Source organism: Hemitrygon akajei, chromosome 5, assembly GCF_048418815.1.
Source record: "Hemitrygon akajei chromosome 5, sHemAka1.3, whole genome shotgun sequence".
NCBI lineage: Eukaryota > Metazoa > Chordata > Chondrichthyes > Myliobatiformes > Dasyatidae > Hemitrygon > Hemitrygon akajei.
Window position 1 is genome coordinate 170,507,033 of NC_133128.1, and position 23,716 is coordinate 170,530,748.

Genomic DNA, 23,716 nt, shown 5'->3' on the forward strand with positions numbered 1-23,716 from the left:
AGGACTGTTGGGTAGTCTGTAATATAGTCCCATTAACATGATCATACCTTTCTTATTTCTCAGTTCCACCCATAACGCCTCACTAGATGAACTCTCAAGTCTGTCCAGGCTGAGCAGTGCCATGACATTTTCTCTGACTAGTAACACCACCCCTTCTCCTTTAATCCCCCCCTGCTCCTGTCATGTCTAAAACAAATATTGAGCTGCCAGTCCTGCCCCTCCTGCAACCAAGTCTTACTGATGGCTACAATGTCATTATTCTAGTTGTTGATCCATGCCTTGAGCTCACCTGCCTTTCCTGTGATACTTCTTGCATTTGAAATACAGGCAGCTCAGGGCACTAGTCGCACTATGCTCAACCTTTTGATTTCTGACTTAGTCTGAGGTCTTACTAACATCTGTCTCCACAACCTCTCCACTAACTGTCCTGGCCCTTGGGTTCCCATCCCCCTGCAACTCTAGTTTATACCCCACCGTGCAGCATTAACAAACCTTCCTGCTACAATATTAGTCCCCCTCCAGTTTCAGGTGCAAACCATCTTCTGTGCAGGTCACCTTTCCTGGAAGCGAACCCAATGATCCAAAAACCTTATGCCCTCCCTCCTACACTAACTCCTTAACCACATGTTAAACTGTATAATCTTCCTGTCTCTGGCCTCACTAGCACAATGCACAGGTTGCAATCCTGAAATCACAACCCTGGAGGTCTTGCCCTTTAACATAGCACCTAACTCCCTGAACTCCTTATGCAAAACCTCATTGCTCTTCCTACCGATGTCATTGTTACCTACATGGACCATGACCTCTGGCTGTTCACCCTCCCACTTAAGAATGCTGAGGACTCGATCCAAGATGTCCTGGAATCTCGTTCTCATCCACAGAACCTCCTTTCCGTAACCTTAACTAATAAATCCACTCACCACAGCTCGCCTCTTCTTCTCCCCCCCCCCCCCCCTTTCCCTTTTGAATCACAGAGTCAGGCTCAGTGCTAGAGATTTGAAAGCTGTGGCTTTCCTCTGCTAGGTCATTTCTCCTCCCCCCCCCCCCACCCCCACGGTATAGTATCAAAAGTGCCAAACCTGTTGTTGCAAGGGATGGCTGCAGGGGTACTCTGTAGTGGCTCCTTAACCCCTTTCCTCTTCCTGACTGTCACCTAGTTTCCTCTGTCATACACCTTGGGTGTAACTACCTATTTATATGTCCTATCACACCCTCAGTCTCCTGAATGATCTGGAGCTCATCCAGTTCCAGCTCCAACTCCTTAATGCAGGTTGTTAGAAGCTGCAGCTGGATGTACTTGGAGGTGTGGTTGTCAGGGACACCGGAGGTTTCCACATCCCATAAGAGGAGCGTTCCACTATCTTGCCAAGTACTTCTTATGTCCTAACTGAACAAATGCAAAGAAGGTGGGGGGGGGGGGGGGAAACTACCTACAGCTTTTTTTTGCCTTCTCTGACTGAAGCCTCTTCTGCGCTGAAGCTTCGAAGAGCCAGAGCTTTAAGATCTACACCTTAACTCTATCCACTCCAATGGTGGGCGCTCTGCTTGCCCCAGCCTTACTTTAAATTATTCTTGCTAATCAATCCTGAACGGTGATTGGCCGCTGCTCAAAGCTCCAAAACTGCCGCGGGTTGCTGCCTTTTCTACTCAATCAGTGAACCTGAGTGAGCTACATCTTCCAATCTCTCTCATTGGCCGCTGCTCAAAGCTCCAAAACTGCCGTGAGTCGCTGCCTTTTCTACTCAATCAGCGAACCTAAGTGAACCATCTGATCTTGCGAGTCACTTTTTTCTATTCGATTGGTGAACCTAAGTGAACTACGTCAGTAATCTAGAGACATATTTGAGTCCTACCATACTAGATAGGGCCTTCATAGTCATTTAATTAAATAAATAAATATAGAATTAAAAACTAATACAGGTTGAGTACCCCTTATACAAAATTCCAAAATCTGGATTTTTTGGGAGCAACATAATATCACAAAGGAAAAATTCCAGAAGGTGCTGGAAGGGTTCCCAGGCAATGTGCAGGTCTCTACATCACAGACAGTTTGAGAAGTGACCTGACATATGGAATGAGGAGAAGTTAAAAGTTAAAAATAGAAAAGCATTGCATAAAGTGAAAAATGAAGATCCCAATCATGTATCGAAAGAGTGGATTTGTCAGTGTCAGAGTAAGCATATGCCACTTAACAGTATGTTGATCATAAAACAAGCAAAAATCTATCACAACAAACTGAACATTGAAGGTAATTGTGAATATTCGTCAGATTGGTTGGAAGAAATTTAAGAAAAGTCATGGCATTAAATTTATCAAATTTTAAAGATGAAATGTCAGCTGATAACGAAGCAACAGAGAAATTCAATGATGAGTTTCCAAAAATCACCACTGATGAAAATCTAACACCAGAATGTCTGCAAAACTGATTGTTTTTGTACCTTACAAAAGACCTAAAAAAAGTAAAATACAAATATAGTGTACTGTAACCTTCTAATCAAAACATGACGTCGTAGGTGGAGACTGAAAGCCTGCCCTTGTTTGTTGTTTAACAGCTGATTCAGGTATTCTCCCGATGCTGCAGTGCTGCTTTTTTTTAACCGTGCAAACATTATATTTTCATTATATTAATGGTATGGAATATTTTTTACTGTTAGGTATATATATGTGATGAACAAGTGGAAGACAAAGACTGCTTACTGGTAGCACATAAATTCAGAGTCAGAAAAGATGGCAGTGACAAGCTATCTCATTATATATTCCAAAATCCAAAAACTTTTCAGCACTAAGCATTTCAGATTAAGGGGTACTCAACCTGTATCATTAATTGTAACCAGATTCCCCTAAATACCTATCTTATTCTTTCATGTCCTTCAAGAAAGGAAACCAGACCTTTACCAAATAGTAATTTGTCCAGGGTGTTACTCCTGACGGATAGAAATCTGACTGAGTCTCAGTTGGTGTCTGAAGTGGCATCTCAAGCCACCCAGTTGTACTCTACCAGTTCAATATTAATTAATAATGATGCATAAAAGCAAATTACTGTTGAAAGTTGAAATTCCAAAAAGATTGAGTAAGATTTAGTGAGTAATTCTAATGTCATTTTTAACCCATAAAATAATATACACTGGGTATGCCAAAAATAATACTACAACCAGCCCCATTGACTTTGCAAAATCCTTCTCATTGGCATTGGGACTGCCCCACAGCCAATCATACTTACAAAATGATATCTCAGATTCCTCCATCACCATTCCTGTTTACATCCTGCCCACCTACAAGACAAAGGTAACTGCCGAACGGTATCGTTGAGAGTGGATCTGGGAGTGCTCAGCATAGACTATGGATAATCATTGGAATCTCCCAGCATCAGGCCAGACCTGGGAAAGTACACCCAATGATTACTAACTTCCACCTTCCCTCAACTGATCAATTAGTGCTTTTCCATTTTAAAGTCACTTGGAAAACCAAAAAGCAAAACTGTACTCTGGGTGAGGACATTTGTCCATTGTCAGTAGTTGCTTGGTAGCACCACATTTCTCTGAGTCAAACGTTAGAAATCTGATATTTTAGAAAAAGGAAAACCTGAAAATATTTCACAGATCAGGTAGCACTTGTGGAGAAATTATTGTTTGCAAGTTGATGCCATGGTGATGAAATGTCATTGTTCTGAAACATCTTTCTTATTCTGAGTGTATGCTCTGTAAATAAAGATCTCTCCATGAGGAAAAACAACCTCTGCTCATCTACACTGTCAACCCCCCTCAGAATCTTCTGTTTCATTGAGATGATTTCTCATTTCTATACTTCAATAAAAATCAGTGCAACATGCTCAACCTTTAAATCAGCCAATTTATTCAATGAATCAACCTAATATACTTCTCTCACCTGTCTTCAGTACATATAACCTTCCTTAAGTATGAAGGTCAAAACCATATACAGGACTCTAGATAGCAGTGCATCAATACCTTGCTTTCCAGGCATGTTCTGTTTACAAAATGCAGGACTAATAAAATCTGACTACCTATGGTATCTGTAGGCTAGCAGCTCCGTGATGAAAGGTGCTGTTCATAGTTCTTCCTCATTATTTTGCAAAAGAAGGCCCCTCAACTATTGTGTCCATGCTAGCTCATAGCAGAGCAATCCCATTGGTTTCATTTTTCCTTTTTCCCGTAGCTCTGCAAGCTACTTTGTCTGTCTTAATCTGCAACTACCCTTCGATCGTTATACCTACAAAAGAGATCATCTACACTATCAAATTAGCCTATCAGCACATCTTTGGTTTTAAATGACACGTTCTCAAACAACTTCAAGGATACAGTAGGGTCTTTTAAAAAACTCTTGGATAGGTACATGGAGCTTAGAAAAATAGAGGACTATGGGTAACCCTAGGTAATTTCTAAAGTAAGTACATGTTCAGCACAGCATTGTGGGCCCAATGACCTGTATTGTGCTGTAGGTTTTCTATGTTCTTTCTATTTCTGATTTTCTTATTTGTCCTCTGTATGGCATCTTACAAGTCACTCTTCTCTAGCCTGCATTAAAATCATAGTTTAAACATGGATGAAAAAAAATCTAAATTTTGGAAGCAAGTGTGTAAATTCCCCAATGGTTGCTCAGGTCAGTTTGAGCGGTGCATCAAGGGGGTTTTGTAAAATTGAAAGTAGTGGGAACCGGGAGATAATATCTCAGGTCAAGTTATCTTCGGTTGCTTCATTATTGGCTTTCCTTTCACCTCATGGAAATGCTTGCCAATTGTCCTAGTGTTCAATTCTTTCCCAAATCCTTAGGTAATGAAACAGCAGATCTAGGATTGAGCTGATGTGGCAATGAATGCTTCAGTAGTACACTTGCTAGACAATAGCTGTCTCCGTTAACAAGAAGTTCTCTCATCTCCAGGAGGTTTCACTTCTCCCACAACTAAACCCTGGTCAATATTGATCAGAAACTGAAACAACCAGTTACAAAATACTGTGGATAGAATAGTTCAGAGACTGGGTACTCTGTAGTGGCTAAATCACTTCCTAATACCCCCAAATCTTTCCATCATTTTCAAGGCAAGTCTGATGGAATCTAGTTCACTTGTATGCATGAATGTTAGCTGCAACAACATTCAACGTGCTCAGTGTTATCCCAGAAAAAGAATGTACTTTATTGACACTCTATCCATAAACTTAAATATTTATTCCTTCCGCCACCAGTATACAGTAATCAGTCACCAGTCACACTGCATTACAACATGCGTCTTGAATAGCATCTCTAGAACTTGCAACCTTAACATTTTCCCCCTAGGAGGGCAACTTTACCAGGAACAAGACAACACCATCACCTGTTTTTACCTCTTTAAGTTCCACTTAGTCCTGCTTTGCAAGTTATCCCTAAGTGTTCATCATTGTTCAGCCAAATTCCTGGTACTCTCTCTCCATTAATTGTGCGTGAGCAGTTTCAACTGGTAGAATGCTATGGGTGGTTTGAAGGTGGATATCACCAGCTTCTTGAAAAGCATTAGGAACATGCAATAAATAGTTGCTTTTGCATTACTGTCCACGTCCCAAGGGAGAACAATAAAGATGTAAACTATAGTTATTTTAATAATGCGTTTAATTCATTTCTGTATGTAGTACAAGGAGAAGCTAAAGATGTGAGATGATGTATAGTCTTGAATATACATATATTCAGATACCAGTTTTAGATTACATGAGAGTATGATACTTGTCAGAATTGAAATGCTTTATCTGCAGTTTAATATTTAAATGCATGTATTTTTTGTAATTGTTGCAATGTTTATTAGAAATGTAGTTACAGTAATTCTAAAATTTTGCTTATTTTTAGACCAGTATCTGGTTCAGTTCCTCTCTTATTACAGCTACCTAATGGACAGACGATGCCCGTCACCATTCCTGCATCAATCACAAATCCCGTCCGCATTCATACAACGGTTCCCGTAAGTAGACAAAATATATTTGAAGCCTTGTTTTAATCTTCTGTATTTCTGTAATTTATTTCATGACTTTTAGTTAAGTTTGCTTAATTGAGAGATATTTTCTGCACATAATCAGAACTAGCTCTGATAGTATGTCAGCAAAAGCTATTTAAGGAATTACTAATAGTAGGATGTATCAGTACTTTGATTGCTTTTAGATATGTGTTAGTAACATCTTTAACGTACAGAAGTGATTCAAGATATCTTTTGAAAGACATTAGATCTGAAGAAAAAGCAGGGAAAAGGAGGTTAGAATGAAATGCTTAAAGTTTGTAGTAAGTAATATTGGCACTTTAAAAGATGGAGTGATGAGGGAAACCCAAGAAAAGCTCTAGAATCTTGCCTGTAAGTATCTAATAAACTACTATAAATGTTGATAAGTGGAGAGATACAAAGTATTGGGATTCTGGGCAAATAGTGGGATGTTTTCCAGGCTTCCTGTTCTCCTATACCTCGCATTTAAAATTTAGTTTTTGTGTTTGGTCTCCACATGGCCTCATGATGTTTGTAAACATAACCTTCTAAAATCTTCCTTCCATTGATTTTGGCCTGCTGTTTATTTAATCCTTTCAGACTTCATCCTATCAATGATAGCCATCTTTCACTTTTCTGAGCTATTTCTTTTGAGTTCCTCCCTAAATTTCTTTGCCTTTCCATTTCCTTTTCCTCTTTCCTCATCCCTCATTTGGTTTTAAAACCCGTCTCAATCACCATACACAAACAAGAGAAAATCTGCGGATGCTGGAAATCCAAGCAACACACGCAAAATGCTGTAGGAACTCAGCAGGTGATACAGCTTCTATAGAAAAGCAGGGTCTCAGCCCGAAACGTCAACTGCTTACACTTTGCCTCAGATGCTGCTGGCCTGCTGAGTGATTTGTGTGTCAATCACCATGCTGTCGTTCTCTCCATTGAAATCTCCTACCTTGATGTAATGGCAAATTTTTTTCTCTGAAGGGGAGGTATTATTACAATAAAACAATATATAAATGCAAGTTGTTGTTAATGTTTTTTTGCCTCTTTTATTCATATTGCTTCATTTTGTCTTGTTAGATTATCAGGCCTGTCACCATGGTGCCTAATATTCCTGGTATTCCAGGTCCTCCTGTCAACAACATTGAACCTCCTTCACCACAACCTCTACAGTCAGAAGCCAAACTGGTAAAAGCAAAAAATATAATTACCAATATTTTTGATGCTATTTGTACTAATAGAAAATACTTTTCCCTGTATTTCAAAATAAATTCAACATTGCTTTAAAAAAAAGAAAAAAACCCAGAAAGATAGTAACTTTTAATCAACAACTTTTCTCAATCCTCTCTCTAATAAAATCTCAGCATAAACAAACACTAATTTCTGTGGTTGGCTCTGAAGTATTTATTGGTCACTTTTAATGATTTGCTGATAATATTCCAATTTTTAAAAATTTTTACCACATTTTCCCCACATCAATTTTCAGGCAGTTAATGTATGCAACTGGTGCAAAACTGGGTCCCAAACTTGAAAAATCTTGTACTTACTGTAAGCTGACATTCCTTTTGACAAAACTAGTGGCAGTGAATATTTGTTTTTTTAAAATATATATTTCAGTTAAATTTAGTCCAAGGAAGGTACTTCGGGCAACTATGTCAAAACAACAGAATGCTTATTTGGTCACTTATTCTGTGTCTTTTCGCAACTTCATCCTTCCAATTTATAGCCATGTCATAGATTTGATATTAAAATTAAAGGCTGCGTGGAAAGGAAAATTGGCCAAGCAATAGAAAGCGGAGTGTTGGGAAGAAATTATTTCTTAATTTAAAGTAAAATATTCTGCAATATTCTACAGAAATCTGTGTTATGACCACTGCTCTTTTTATTGTTATTTAATGTACCATTCTGGGGAATGCAGGACATCATTTAAATTTTTTGAGAATTACGCTTAATTCTGAGCAGACTTCAGCATCAGAATTAGGTTTATTATCACTGTCTTATATGATGTGAAATATGTGACAGCAGAACAGTGTAAGAAATCAAATGACTATAAATACTAATAATTAGTGCACAGGAGAAAGGAATTATAAGGTATTGTTCATGGACTGTTGAGAAGTATGAAGATGTAGGGGAAGAAGCTGTACCTGAATCATTCAGTGTGGTTTTCAGGCGACTGTACCTCCTTGCTAAATAGCAATGAGATGAGGGTGTGTTCAGGATGGTGAGGGCCCTTAGTGATGGATGTTGCCTTCTTGAGGTACCATCTCTTGAAAATGTCCTTGATGGTTGTGTCAGGGATGGAACTGCCTAAGTCCGCGACTGTCTGCAGCCTCTTGTAATCATGTGCACTGGCGCCTCTGTGTAAGCTGTGATGCAGCAGTCAGAACGCTCTCCACTGTACATCTGTAAAAATTTGTAAAAGTCATTGGTGTGATACCAAATCTCTTCAAGTTTCTAATGAGTAGAGCCTCTGATGTGACTTCTTTGTGATTGCATCAGTGTGTTAGGTAAGTTCTCAGAGATATTGAAACTCAGAAATTTAAAGCCTCTCACCTTTTCCACTGCTGACACCTTAATGAGGACTGGTGTGTGTTATCCCGACTTCCCCTCCCAAAGTGGACTTGAAAAACACTTTCAGAGGGATGTCAAGGATTTGTAGAGGATATAAAAATAATTAATAAAATAGTACCAAAGATAAGAGAGATAAATTACTTCTAGAGCCTGGAGATCCTAGGATGGTTCTATGTATAGCTGAAAAGGATAAAAGATTTGAAAAAGTTGTTCAGAACCTAGAATAGTTCTAATATAAAAGGAATGAGTCACTTTAGCAGCAAAAGGATCAGTATCCACAGATAGGCAAACGTGGGATAAGGAAACTTACTTTTCTTGATAGCTATTTGCTCTGATCTGGAACACATAGTTTACAGCAGAAAAGTGGCCAAGTATTTAATGAGAAAATAATTAAAGGGCCATTGGGATAGAAAAGTGGAATTTTTCTCAAAGGGATAAATGGCCTTATTCTGTCCTGTACTGCTATGTGCTGTTGTGAGCTGCACTTACAGCTAAATTGTCTCTCTTTGTTCAGCAATTTCTTGTTCTCGTCACTCTTCCCAAACTTATCCTAAACACACCAGACTGGTGTAAAGCTATTATTTTCTCTCCCACCATTCTTGAAGATAAAATGGTAATGGCATTTCAGCATAATTCCTGAATCAAGAGCTTTGAATGATTATGACTAATCCATCTGCAATTCCTTCATCTGCTTTTGATACCCTGAGGTGAAAATGGTCAGGTCCTAGAGATTTATCTATTTTAAATCCCATTAGTTTCTCCATTATTCTTTTATTACTTATATTGAATCCAGTAAGTTCCCTCCCTTGATTTATTTTTAATTTCCTTTCTGTGTCTGCTCTTTTATCCTTTTGTGTAGTGAAACTGGAAACAAAGTATTCATTTCAAATTCTGCCATCTTGTTTATTAAAATGTCACCTGTCTGTCTTTAACCACACTGGTGTTCTAAATATATTTTAAGAAATGCTTTTATCAGTCTGTATACTACTTTCAATTTCTTTATGAAATGTTTAATATTTTTTTCGTCTCCTCTTCTTTTTTCCACATTTTCATGTTTCTGTTTCTGACCTCTGAATTACCATTTTTCCTGGCATTTTTGTAGGCACTTCCTTGGGTTTTGCACAGTATCTTACTCCCCATGTTGAACAGGCTCCTTATAGGAAGCTAAGTTTTGAATTTTACAATGCAGTTAAGCTAGATGATGAAACTATTCATTGATGGCAAGTCTGTGCCCAACAGATATTCAGTTGATTGTAAAGTATTTCCTGTGTCTCGCAGTACACCTTCTCACCACTGCCTCCCAGTACTGTTGCTTTGTGAGGCAACAGAAACTCTCCCCTTGGTTGTCCTCTGCTGATGAATGCTGGTTAGTTTATCCTCAGCAAAAATAAATGAAAGAATAAAGGTAACTACTTCTCATGATAACACTCAAAAGACTGTTTGGGGCTCTTGTAGCACTGCCTAAGTGCAGTTGTAACACTTAGGCCTATTTCCATGATAAGTGCCATGAGGGAGATTAGTGGGGAGGGAAAAATGGACAAGAGAATCGCCGAAGGAGAGATCCCTGCAGAAGGTTGAGAGATACAGTGCCTATAATAAGTATTCAAGTATTCAAACCCCCCCCCCCCCCCCGGGAAGTTTTCATGTTTTATTGTTTTACAACATTGCATCACAGTGGATTTAATTTGGCTTTTTTTACACTGATCAACAGAAAAAGACATTTTTATATCAAAGTGAAAACAAATCTCTACAAAGTAATCTAAATTAATTACAAATATAAAACACAAATAATTGATTGCATTCACCCTCTTTAATATGACACATCAAATTATCACTGGTGCAGCCAGTTGGTTTCAGAAGTCACATAATTAATTAAAAGGAGATTACTTGTGTGCAGTCAAGGTGAGTCAGTATCCTTGCAAAAACTACACAATGAAAACAAAAGAACACTCCTAGCAACTCCGCGAAAAGGTTATTGAAAAGCACAAGTCAGGAAACAGATCAAGAAAATTTTGTAAGTCACTGGAGATCCCTTGGAGTACAGTTAGGTCAATCATCAAGAAATGGAAAGAATATGGCACAGCTGTAGATCTGCCTAGAGCAGGCTGTCCACAAAAACTGAATGACCGTGCAAGAAGGGGACTGGTGAGGGAGGCCAGCAGGAAACCTATGACAGCTCTGGAGGAGTTACGAGCTTCAGTGGCTGAAATGGGAGAGACTACGCATACAACAGCTGTTGCCCAGGTGCTTCACCTGTTGCAGCTTTATGGGGGAGTGTCAAAGGGGAAGCCACTGTTGAAGAATACTCACATGAAATCTTGACTAGAGTTCGTCAGAAGGCATGTGGGAGACTGTGAAGTCAGCTGGAAGAAGGTTCTGTGGTCTGATGAAACCAAAATTTTTGGCCCTCAGACTGATCAGCTTTTTGGTAAGCCAAACACAGCACATCATTTAAAAACACAGCAGCCCTACCATGAAGCATGGTGGTGGCTGCATCATGCTGTGAGATGTTTCATTGCAACAGGCCATGGAAGGCTTGTGGAGGTAGAGGGTAAAATGAATGCAGCAAAATACAGGGAAATCCTGGAGGAAAACCTGATGCAGTCTGCAAGAGAACTGCGACTTGGGAGAAGATTTGCTTTTCAGCCAAACAATGAACCCAAGGATAAAGCCAAAGCTACACAGGAATGGTTTAAAAAACAATGAAGTTAATGTCCTGTAGTGCCTGGTCAGAGTCCAGACCTCAATTTAATTGAGAATCTGTGGCTGAACTGGAAAAGACCTGTTCACTTACAATCCCCATACAACCTGATAGAGTTTGAGGAGTTTTGTAAAAAAAATATGGGGAAAAGTTGCAGTGTCCAGATGTGCAAAGGTGAAAGAGACCTATCCATACAGACTCAAGGCTGTAAGTGATGCCAAAGGTACCTCGACTAAATACTGAGTTGAAGGGGGTGAGTAATAATGCAATCAATTATTTTGTGTTTACTAATTGTTACAAATTTAGACCAATTGTAGAAATTTGTTTTCACTTTGATACGAAAGAGTTGGTCAATGTCAGAAAAGCCATATTAAATCCACTGTGATTCAATGCTATAAAACCAACAAAACATGAAAACTTCCAAGTGGTTGAATACTTTTTAGAGGTGTATAAGAGGATGTGAGGCATTGATCGTGTGGACAGCTAGTGTTTTTTTCCAGGGCTAAAGTGACTAACATGAGGGGGCATAGTTTTAAGGTGCTTGAAAGTAGGTACAGGGGAGATGTCAGAGAGTGGTGGGTGCGTGGAATGTACTGCCAGCGACAGTGGTAGAGGCGGATGCAATAGGGTCTTTCTTTAAGAGACTGTTAGATAGGTACTTGGAGCTTAGACAAACAGAGGGCTATGCGATAGGAAAATTCTAGGCAGTTTCTAGAGTAGGTTGCATGGTCGGCACATCATTGAAGGCTGAAGGACCTGCAACGTGCTATAGATTTCTATGTTCTCTGTGGAGATGGTGGAAGCTGCGGAAGATGATGTGCTGGATGCAGAGGTTAATGGAATGGTAGGTAAGGACAGGAGGAACTCTTATTACTGTTATGGCGTCGAGAATGTGGGATGAATGCATATGTTCAGGAAGTGGAGGAGATGTGGGTGGGGAATGATATTTCATCCAGAATGATTATCTTCATAAAGATGGGCTGAACTCTGGGTGGAAATGCACAGTGTTGGCACCAGAAGTGTAATTAGGTGATTATGTGTTGGAGGGGTGATACCAAAGTTCAGGAAATGTGAATATTATGGTCCAGTTTATCACAGCAACCACAGAGAGTAATTGGGTTGCTGGCCGAGGAATGGAATTCTTGTGTGGCGTAATATAATGTTTCATCCCAGGTTGGCTGTAGGACAACCAATGAGAGGTCAAGGTATATTTTGAGCAGTTACGAAGAAACCGAGTGGCAGTGATTGTCTGGCCAGATTCCTTAGGGAAAACAAGCAGCTGTTTGCTTCATATGCTCACCAGTTTATTGCTCTAGGGAATAAAATATGTATATATCTCAGTTTCACGTTGAATTTTCCAGGACCTTTGGGATGGGGGAGCTAAAAGAATAACTCAATTTCTTAGGTGTGATAATACCTAAATATTCCATTGATAATCTAATTTAAAATCCATCTGTTGCTAAATAGCACCAAAACATGACAAAGTTTGGGCAAGGTTACAGGACAACAGATTTGGTATTGTTTGAAAAGAAGATTAATCTGAAGCAGTTTTACAAAAGCCAAAGTCTTGATGTTTACAACTGTTGATCATTATACCGTATTAAAAGATTTTTTCACTTTGAGAGCAAAACAGGTAGCAGTAATGTTTAAGAATCCTTTACAGAGAAAACAATATTGTATTGCTAGTTTATACAGTATATATTTAGCGATATACATTTAACATTACATAAACACTTTGTAACAAATGTAGATTTTTGATTATCTTTATTGGGCGATTTAGCATTAGCAGATGTGACTGTTAAGCTGCCTAGGGAAAAGTTTTGTTATTGTCTTAGATATAGCCAGCTATTGCTTCCCTAGAAGTCTGTGTAAGACTCCTGTGACAAACTGAGGAATTGCTTTGCACACAGTGGGCAGCCAACAGTGTTTGCTGTAGGGTACATTCTAGTGAGAGCTGATGGAGGGCAGCTTGGCAAAGGTTCAAAAACATACATTAAGCAGACTGAGCCCAGTATGGAACCTCATGTTCAGCAGAATTCTTGTGACCTGCTTCCCTGCATGCCGAGCTCATCAGCAAACACCTAATGAGCCTGCTCCAAGGAAACAGACCCTCTCCCAACCTGCTTCATTTACACACATTCTCTGGGGGTGGAGAGAGACTGCTTCAGAAGGACTGATGATGCTGCAAAGACCACAATAATGATAATTAACTTGCTGAATTTAGAAGATTATGCTGTTAATTAGTTGAAAAATAAAGATAAGTAATATAGCAGCAGATGGTAGGCTAAAACCCAAGAGAAGGGGGGTTTATTACACTGATGAGTTTTTATGGCAGATATGAAATATGAATTTGACTTTTCATGAATTGTTTCTGAAGCTTAATATCTTGTTCTGTAAGCTGTCTGCTTAGAGAAGAACTATATACTGAGCATATTCACTTGACAGATAGGTTTGTACCACCAGAAAGAGGTTCATTTTCTAAAGAAAATGGTGGCATATTCATTTGTGAAGCTTTTTGAGGTAAATTAAAATATGAGAACTATTTCCTTTGGCATGCTTTCTCATTAGTTATGTTTTGACAAGCAGATAAATACAATGTGTGTTTCACTTCCTAGTAATTTAGTGACTACTATTCCTTTTAATTAGGACACTACAAGTAAAAAAAAACAAACATAAATGAAACAGGATAATGAGAATATATATTCATCAAAGAATTATATTTTGCTTACATTGTTGTTTTGATTGCAAAGATGCATAACATCAGTAATTGCAAAAGAGTTATTAAGCTATTTTCCCTATACCTTTAAAAAAAATCAACCCACCTGTAATCCTAAATGAAAACATTATATAATTGCAGAACAATTTATATATTCTATAGGTTCATTTTGATTTACAAGTATTTTTATTTTTAGTTATTGATACTAGTAACCAATCGTAAATTTTAAATTATTTCCACACCCAGACCAGTTAGTTTTGGATTAACTTTCACAAAATGTTGTAGTAAACTATTCCTCTCCCCACTGAAAGATAATTGTTTTACTTGTTTTGCTTTCTAATCTACTTTGATGATATTTCAAGTTCAGTCTTAAATGCTGGTAATGGAGATAATTATAGGATTTGCAGAGGTAATTACGCACATTACTTATGTTTTTAGTATTGTATCAAAGTTTATTTTTAAAATATTTTATTTGGTAGAGCCAGTCAAATATTAATATCAAAGTATTTAATATTTTATCTGTACAATATTTAGAAATTGTATTGCAGTATAATTAATTTGACAGGAACATAAAATTTTGAACAAGTCATGGGATTTTTATGATTTTCATTTTCCATGATTCAAATCTGTAATTGTAGAATGATTTTTTTATAATCCATTGGGAGAGGACACATGATATTGCTGCTGTCAAAAATGTACAGTGGTATGACAGTAAAGTATTAGTGAGTGTTAGCAGGTGTTCACAGAGATATCCTTGTATTCCTTTTACAGCTTTCAGTTCCTTTAGGAATTGTGCTTCATAAATGAACAAATATGAATAAGTGTAGCCAATGAGGTTGGCAGAGGATAGTAAGAAGATTACAAATCTGACCATCCAGCATCATTGACAACAGTTTATGTGAATGATAATTTAAACAAAATTGTGTAGATTTCTGCATATAGAATTGTAAGCTAATTATGCAATTGCATTTACCCAGTGACAAAACAAGGCAGCTGCAAAATTAATCACCATCAACAGGGCAAAACAGGTTCCTACATGAATCAACTACTGGTTTATACTACTCTTCCTTTTCCTTTGAAATCAGAAAAAAAGTTTGGGTAAAATGTTAAATAGATGCTACATTCATTGTTGACTTCCTGTGTTCTGTTGCTGTTTTAACAATTTTACCACATTATTTCTGCAGTGAAAATTTATTTAGTATTAATGAATTATCGAACACGTTAAAATTTTCAGTGATTGGCAGTATTACTTTCTGAATATATTTTGTCTTGCATTGCAACAGAGTACTTGCACTACGTACTTTAAGTAGCATGAGGAAAGAACGTGAAATATATCCTTGTTTAATGAGGATTTTTCATAATAGCATTTAAAATATTAATGAACAGTTCAAAACTGTTTTTATTTTTACTATCAATTTGTGCTGCATGTCAGGATACATTTCACATAAACTGAAATTCTTTCCAATGAAATGACACAGCTATAATTAAATAAAATGCTGTATACTGATTCAATTTTGACTACCTTTTAGTCTAATGACAAAATTCTTGATTGGCTGTTCATATTATCAGAATGGGGAAATCCTATGTTGCATGTGAATCTGATTTGATCCATGAAATTAAAGAATACCATGAAATTGGTAAAATATATTCAGATGAGCAGTTGACAGCTAATACAGCGATAGTGCAGTGAAGCTTACCGAAGACTGTCATCAGATGTAATGATTGCTGCTTCAGCTAGAGCTGATGCTGTACAGCACTGAAAAACAGAACTATATTGTACATATGAATATAAGTAATTGACTATTCAGTTGAGTTAAAGCGTAAAGTGACTGCTTTGATGGCTGTTTAACAAATTTGCGTAACAATAATTTGCTGATGAAACTTAAATATTAAAATTAAACTAATGGCCATATCTGCATAAGGTCAGAGACTTTACAAATCACTCAGTGTTGCTGCAGAAAAATCAATCCAAATTGGTGCTTACAATCAGGATCTGCTAAAGCATGTTTCATCTACATGATAGCTATATTAACTATCAATGATTCATCGGAATAGATTTTGGCAGTTTCATGGTTAAAATCAGTTTTATTTGCAATGCAGAATTTTCTCAGTAAGAACATTCAGAAGGCTAGACAGCATCTGTGAAGAGAGAAAATGTTAATGTAATATGCCAATACCTTGAGTATCAGTGCTGGAAGTTCAACTCTCAATAATCTGTGTAATGGATTAAGATGAAGGGACTGAGTTTAGTTGCCCTATTATTGGTGATTTTGAAAAGAGACATAAGTTAGCAAGTTACAGGGCGATAACAAAGAGTCTGTAAAAGGTCATAGGTAAGTTTTGTGTTTTGCATTTGATTCCATGGGGAAGTGTGAGATCATCCACTTTGGAAAGATAAACTAAAAATTAAGTTATTATTTAAGCAGAGACGACAAAGTGTTGCAATGCAAAAAGATCTGAAGGTCTTGGTATAGAGAAAATATTTTCACAGAAGTTTTTCTTTTTTTTATTTTAAAGCCTGCAAAATAATTTCAAAGAAACTGTCTTGAAGATGATGCTCCTTGAAGGAGTATCATATTGAATTTATAAAATACTCATTGTATATCAGTTATAAAATGTTACTTGTGCAAAAGATAAATACTCAATTGGAAAAGAAAATGAATTTTATCTGAAACGATTTTCAAATAGTATACTTGTTAAAGGTCCTCTCTTCTGCCTGAAGAATGCTGCATGATGTGCAGGTATTTGGGAAAGTTAAGGATAAATGTGGTGTTTAGTATGCTTAAAAATTAAACCCCATTTGTTTTATGCCCATTTCAGTTGTTGAATACTGTGAAAATATCGTTATTGACATCCAAAACTTGAAAAATAAGTTTCAGAATAATCTTATTGGCAAGTGAAGATAACCAATATCTCCAGATATTGAAGAACTTATTGGAAAAAATTAGATTTTCTTAAGAAAACTTTAAAATGTGCATAATGTGGAAAAGCATTCTAAACTTAGCCAATTGCATTAAGTTTTCTACCCCATTATGCCTGCCATTTTATCTTTTGGACTTCAAAGTGGGCGGAAGAATCTTTTATGTTTAAATACTTAAACAGTCAGCATCTTAGTTTTAAAGATTTGTAAAATAAAAATGCCAATACCCTTTAGAAAACAATCCTTATCTACTTATGGGCTGCAATTAATCTGAAAAGGATCAGTTTAGATGCTTATAAAATTTATACTATTTTATATATAAAAAAGGGATACAGCATAAATAGCTGATTTAATATTTCCATCTTCCTGACAAGGTCCCTTGATTTGGGAACACTTGCTTTGGACTAGAAGTTGCATTTTTCACATCGCTATTTTAGAACTGTGAAAAAGTGATACCAGGGAATTACAGACCAATTAGCCGAATCCCCATTGTCTGAGATCGACTGGAGTTTATAATTAAGGTTAGAGTACCGGTAACTGAACACCTGAAACTTGTTAGCTGGTCAAAGAAAGCCAGTCTGAATTTTTAAAAAGTATTCATGCCGTGAAACTTTGTTGAATCATTTGAAGAGGTGACTAAGTAGTAGATAAGAAATATCTTTGAATGACGGCGTTCAGTAAAGTCTCTCAAAAGAGACTATTCATTAAAGATGGAAGGTGAATTATTGACTGAAAAATTGGAGATAGGGAATTTGAATTTTGAATAGATACTAAAGTAGGCAGGTTTTCACTTGATTTTCCAGGTTTGTATTGGAACCTCAATTAATTTACCTGATGACTTCTTAAGCTTGTATCCAAATATGTTAATAGCATAAAGGAAGGCGATATTGTGAATGATGCAAGAGAAACCATTGATTTACAATGAAATTTTAGTAAATTAAGTAAATAGGTAAAAATGTAGCAAACAGATTCATTGCAGGTAGGAATGAAGGCACTACATTGGAATTAAGAACAGAACCATGTAGTTTCAAATCTAGAAAATGTGAGAAACATTGGAAATCTAGACACGTAGGTTCCATAAGAATTGATCATTAAAATGTCGTGGACAGCTACATGAATAATGAAGAAGGCTAACAAATACTTTGTTCTTAGTCGAGAGGACTAGGATAAAAGGAAATAAAAGTTGTGATATAGCAATGTAGTCCTTGCTTGATGGTACTTCATGTAACTCTGTGCACCAGGTTTTGAAAGGAGTGACTTAATGCACAAGAATAATAACTTAAAATTACAGATTACACAAACTAGTTTGCATTCCATGCAATTTAAACACCTAAGGGATAACTGAGCAAAATCTTGAAGATATTTGTTCGAATAAATAGGATTGAGGGAAACTAGGGCAGGAGATAATGTTCTAAAATGCAGAGGCTTTTCGGGATGTGAAACTTGAAGCACTGATGTGAATTTCATTTGTAGAACATTTCAGCTAATTGATAAATACTTTTAATTAAAATCTATCAAATTTTAAATTTAACTAAGTTTATTAAGAGCCAAATTAGATTTGGTTATGTATCAGCCATGATCTCACTGAATGGTAGAACAAGCTGAAGGTCCAGATTTTCTACTAGTGCTCCCATATTTGCACCAACTTTTTCTGATGAATTTTGCTATCACAGAAGTCATCTTTATCTAAATAGAGTTGACATATTTGTCTTTATGTCCACTGTCAATGTTACTTTGGGCGAGCAGAAGAGCAGTCCATGAAATACTTTTTCCTCCATTTACATCTAAATTTGATGAACCAGCAGTAATAGATCAGCCTGACTGATAATGGTACTTTATCTGATGCATAAAATTTTTCAGATTCCATTTTGGGTAGATTTTTTTAAATACCATGTTTTAAGTTTCAACAGAGACACTTTTCACAAAAGAACTGTATTACTAATAAGGAACTTAAACAGTTTGTACTTTCAGTTTACATTTACAAGTCTGCCCCAGTGTCTGTACAGATACAGATTTCATGTATTTGTATATTCTCTTGAATATTACTTGATACTTTGACATACCAGTGAAACTGCTGTTTTTTCCCCGCAGCGACTGAAGGCAGCTTTAACACAACAGCTTCCTCAGGTTACTAATGGTAACAATGCCATTGGTCAAACAAGTGGGACTGTGAGGATCAGGACAAAGGAAACTCATTCACAGTCACTTCAGCAGGCTGCAACATCCACTACTCAACCAGTGGTATGTAACATAACAATAATGCATCAAAATGTGAAATGTGAGCGTGGCTTATTTGTAACTCTGTATCAAACCAAAAAAGATGCATCTATGTCTATCAAAAATAATGTTAAAAGACACGAATTTTCATATAAGATGTACACATGGTTATCTTGACAGTTTTGTAATTTTTATCACATTAAGAAGGGTAATTGCACTGCAGTTAAGACTACTTGCACTTCTAGAAACAGATTTTTTTAAACAAAGGACAAGTTCATCATAAATGAAGGAGAATATTTGGCCAGCCATAATTTTTTTCCATTCTGAATGCCTCTGCAGGTCCTGTCATTGTAATATTCATAAGATTCTTAAGCATTCTGAGTGTTTTTATTTACCATGCATGCCCTTGGGGGATTGATTTTGAACATATTTATTCTTTGTGCGAAATCCCATTCTTGATGATTCTTTCACTTACCATATAGTAATTTAAACATGTTGCCATGACTATTCTTGTAATGATGTTAAAGCCATTTCCCCAAGTGTTTCTATAGCAGTGAGACTTTTAACGCTAGGAAGAGTGCTCGTGGCTCTTCTCAGGACTGCTGCCAGCTAGAATGTTTCAGGAAACAGGAAAGGATGCTGTACTTAAAATGTGATCCAGTAAAATATTCTATAGTTTCATCATAACTCCCTTCACTTTTTAATACTACTGCTTTGTCTCAAGAATCCAATGTTATGTTCCATTTCTGATTATTACTCTTCATTGGAGAATTTGTTAACATACTTATTTCATTGAAACCTTAAGTTTTTTTTAAAGTTTATCCTTCTTTAATTAGATTGACACAAAAATGCATTGTGTCCTAATATGTGCAACAGCTTGGCTCTTTTAACTCTCGAGATTTTAGGGATGGGATGATGTTGTGATGATGATGATAATTAAGGTATTAGGTGGATGGTTGAAAAGGAGGATAGAAAATGGGTGGGGGGAAGCACTTTTTCATCTTTTCAGGCCTGGACTGCTGTTTTCATTAATGGCAAGTCAGCACACTATTGTGCAAAGCTATGTTTTAAATCACATGAACATTAGAAAATAACTAATTACCTTTATTATTTAGGGAAAATTGTTCTTAACATTTATATTATTTTTACCTGGTTTACCTGTGATTATTTTTTAATTATATCAGCGCTGAAGATTCCAACTTCATGTTGTGTTCTTCTATTCCATGTGAAGTTTTACAATTTACTTATTTTTATTTAGAGACATGGCAAGGTACAGGCCCTTCTGACCAAACAAGCTTGCACCACCTAATTATATCCATGTGACCAATTAACCCATGAACACATAGATCCTTGGAACGTGGGAGAAAATGGGAGCACCCAGAGGAAACCCATGCAGTCACAGAATAAACTCCTTACAAGCAAAATTGAGCCCGAGTTGCTGGTGTTATGCTAATCACAATGCTAGCATACTGCCTTATTTACGTATAACATTCATTACAGTAGGGTTTATATGTAATATAAATTATAAAACATTTAATATGAATTTTATAAAATCTTAATATAATTTAAATTATATATATGAAATATAGATTACATATTTTTGTGTTCTTCCTTCTGAAAACTATCAGCTCATTTTCCCATTGAATTTTAGATACGATTTTCAATAGTCGTGATCATAAAAGAATAGAAATTTCAGATGAAATCCCCAGTGATGAATTAGGGGGCGGGGAAAAACAAATATCTATAAGTGGTAGTCAATTTAGATCTCTAGTTTTGCTCCTCGCAGATGAAGCTCAGAAGTGAAATTTTAGCTAACATTAGTCTTCCCAATCCATTGTCTACATTTTTATGAACGTTAAGTCTTCAGTTAATCACACTTACAATATTTGTAGCGTTTGCACTGTTGTTATCTTCATACTGAAGTATGGTTATAGTAAGAGGAACTTTCATTGGCAGTTTCTGTTAAAAGTGGACAGTAAATTTAACATGATGTAATTAATTCACCACTGCCGCCTCTTTCCACAATCCAACATCACCACAGAGTATGAGATGAATTTCTTGTGCAATCAGCAAATCTGTTGTCCACATGTGTAATGGAAATACTACAGCTGGATCTATTCCATTTATCTAATGTTGCTTTATCTGAATGGTACTTTTCATCTTCTCTCCTGTGTGCATCACTATAGGAGATTAACTATATGGGACGTTCATTACTGTCCATTTCAAACATTTGGTTTACAGCTGCACTAAGTGTCATTTACCCAACATTAGATCTGCACATTTTTTTTTAGGTTTTCATTTTAGTATTGGATCCCTAATTTTAACAAAAATCCTTCTATGTCTCGTGATATAAAACAACCTTTGAAAAAAATCCATAGCCATAACATCTCTTTCTTTAAGCATCTCTTAATAGATTTATCAAATGGACATGTCTTTTACAAATTCATAGTAATTTAGTTAACCCATGTCATTTTGAGAATAAATTTCACCTATATAATGGACTCTGGAGGATTAGCCAAAGCAAATATTAGTCTGATTAAGGTTATTTATTCATTAACATTACTTAAAAACCCTAGTATATTCATAACCTTCATGACCTAGTCTTTCTGCATAATCAAAGATAATTTGAAAGTTTTGGTCAGAGCAGCTGCAGGTACTCTTCTCTAACACTTTTCAACATTCTAGGGCAAATCCAACAAAGTTCAGAGCCGCTTATATTTTGAGTGCCGTTGACTTTTACTACTGGCATTTCATAGACTGGAGAAAACTAATAGGATTTCTCTATGGATGACTTGACTAGTAGGTTTGTGTGGAGTGGGGAAAAGGAAGAAGAAAGAGAAAGTTTTTTGTGAAATAATGATATATGTGTCTTATTTACAGTTTTATAACCTACATGCTGAATGGATTAAATCCTATTCCCCAGGTTAATTAAGAAATCTAATTTTGTAAATCCCTAAAATGCTGGGGGGAGAAAACGTGCAAGATAACGAAACAATAGATTATTTTCTGAAGCAGAGAGAGAGTGGTGGCATCCGTCGGTCTCGAGAGACCATGGATCTGCGGCCTGGAGTTTCCAGGGCGCAGGCCTGGGCAGGGTTGTATGGGAGACCGGCAGTTGCCCAAGCTGCAAGCCTTCCCCTCTCCACGCCACCGATGTTGTCCAAGGGAAGGGCACTAGGACCCATGCAGCTTGGCACCGGTGACGTCGCAGAGCAGAATGAAGTTATTTACTAAACCAAACTCATTATGACCAACTGAAAGTGTAATGTGCTTAAAACCATTTCCTTTATTTCATTAATACTGTTTTTTTTACCTTTTTTCAAATTCCTTTTAAGATCTATTCTGGATTTTGCTTCTAGCACCATATCTGATAGGATGTCTATCTCCCAAAACTGTTTTCATGAAAATCCTTTTTTTAAAAAAATAAAATCTCTTTATTTACTCTATCAGGAAATAACTTGCATTTATATACACTAGTTACATGATTCTCTTTCCCAATTCTCTTATAAACCCATTTTTATTTTTGAATTACTTCCCCTTAACCTTTCAATATAAAGGTCAGAATTTCTTTAGCCTCTCCTTGTAATATAATTTTAAAACATGCTATAGTTTATAACCCCAACATGGATCTTTGTTATCTTTGCTAACGTCAATTCATTGCATCTGTAAGGTTGAAAGCAGTGTTGTCTCACACTCCTATGGCTTAAAAGGGTGTAGGAATGAAGGAATTTGTAACAGAGGGACAAGTTTTATTGAAAGAAATGAGATGAAATTGGCCAGTTGGGAAGGGCTTCTGGTGGTGAGGATCATAAGTAATATGGTCAATCTGGTTTCATTGGTTTTATCACAAACCCAAAAGTGCTGATATGTCAGTTAGTTGGCCATTGTTAATTGCTTCTTGTTTGTATGTGGCAAAAGAATAAAGTTGGTGGAAATATGAGAGAGAAAAGATTGCCGGGCTATGGGGGAATACGATGCAGGAGATTTAGACTGATGGGCTCGCTCTACGTGGAGCCAGCGTGAACTTAGTTTATAACAAATATGCTAAGATGCTCAAGGTTTTCAGTTGAGGAAATAACAGTATTAAGAAGCAAGGCGTGATAAAGGAATTTGTTCCTGAAGGAAAATCATCAAAGCATTGGGAGCTGTTCAAGGAGGATGTAGAGAGGTTCATCTGTGTTCTTTTCACTACTGAAGTCAGATCCTGAAAGCTCATAATTGTTTAAACCTTAGCCCCACACACTGCCTTCACAAGATGATCCCTTTTGGATCGTAATCATTCTATTCCCATGCTAATCCTCTTAATATTTATTAGTCAGTAACGTGTAAGTTAATGCCTTTACATTTCTGCTTCTAGTTGAATGATCTTTAATTGATTTTTGCATGGCTTTATTCAGCATCTTCCCACTGTCTAAGATTAATGTACTGTATTTAAACACACTAAGTTTCAGCCTCTTTAGTTCATTAACATTTCTATTCTGTATATTTGCATGAATCTAATTGAAACATGCTTGCATCATATTTTTAAGCAGGACAGGATGAGTATTTTTACTTAAGTAGCAATAACTAATATTGCTAATACTTTTGGTCTTTTTGTTAACTTAAATAAAATTAAGTCAAAGTCGCCATATATATATA

At 36.6% G+C, this 23,716-nt stretch overlaps 1 protein-coding gene across 6 annotated transcripts in view; it reads left to right on the forward strand.

Annotated features, from left to right (window-relative positions):
* Positions 1-23,716, forward strand: part of atf2 (activating transcription factor 2) — a 117,499-nt gene that overhangs the window by 77,187 nt on the left and 16,596 nt on the right. For 5 of the 6 annotated variants that reach the window (XM_073047175.1, XM_073047179.1, XM_073047178.1 and 2 more), the window contains 3 exons: positions 5,830-5,941; positions 7,034-7,141; positions 18,953-19,102. In XM_073047175.1, the coding sequence (XP_072903276.1) occupies positions 5,830-5,941; positions 7,034-7,141; positions 18,953-19,102 (370 nt within the window). The remainder of the gene's footprint in view (positions 1-5,829; positions 5,942-7,033; positions 7,142-18,952; positions 19,103-23,716) is intronic. The other variant, XM_073047180.1, reaches the window with a different exon arrangement.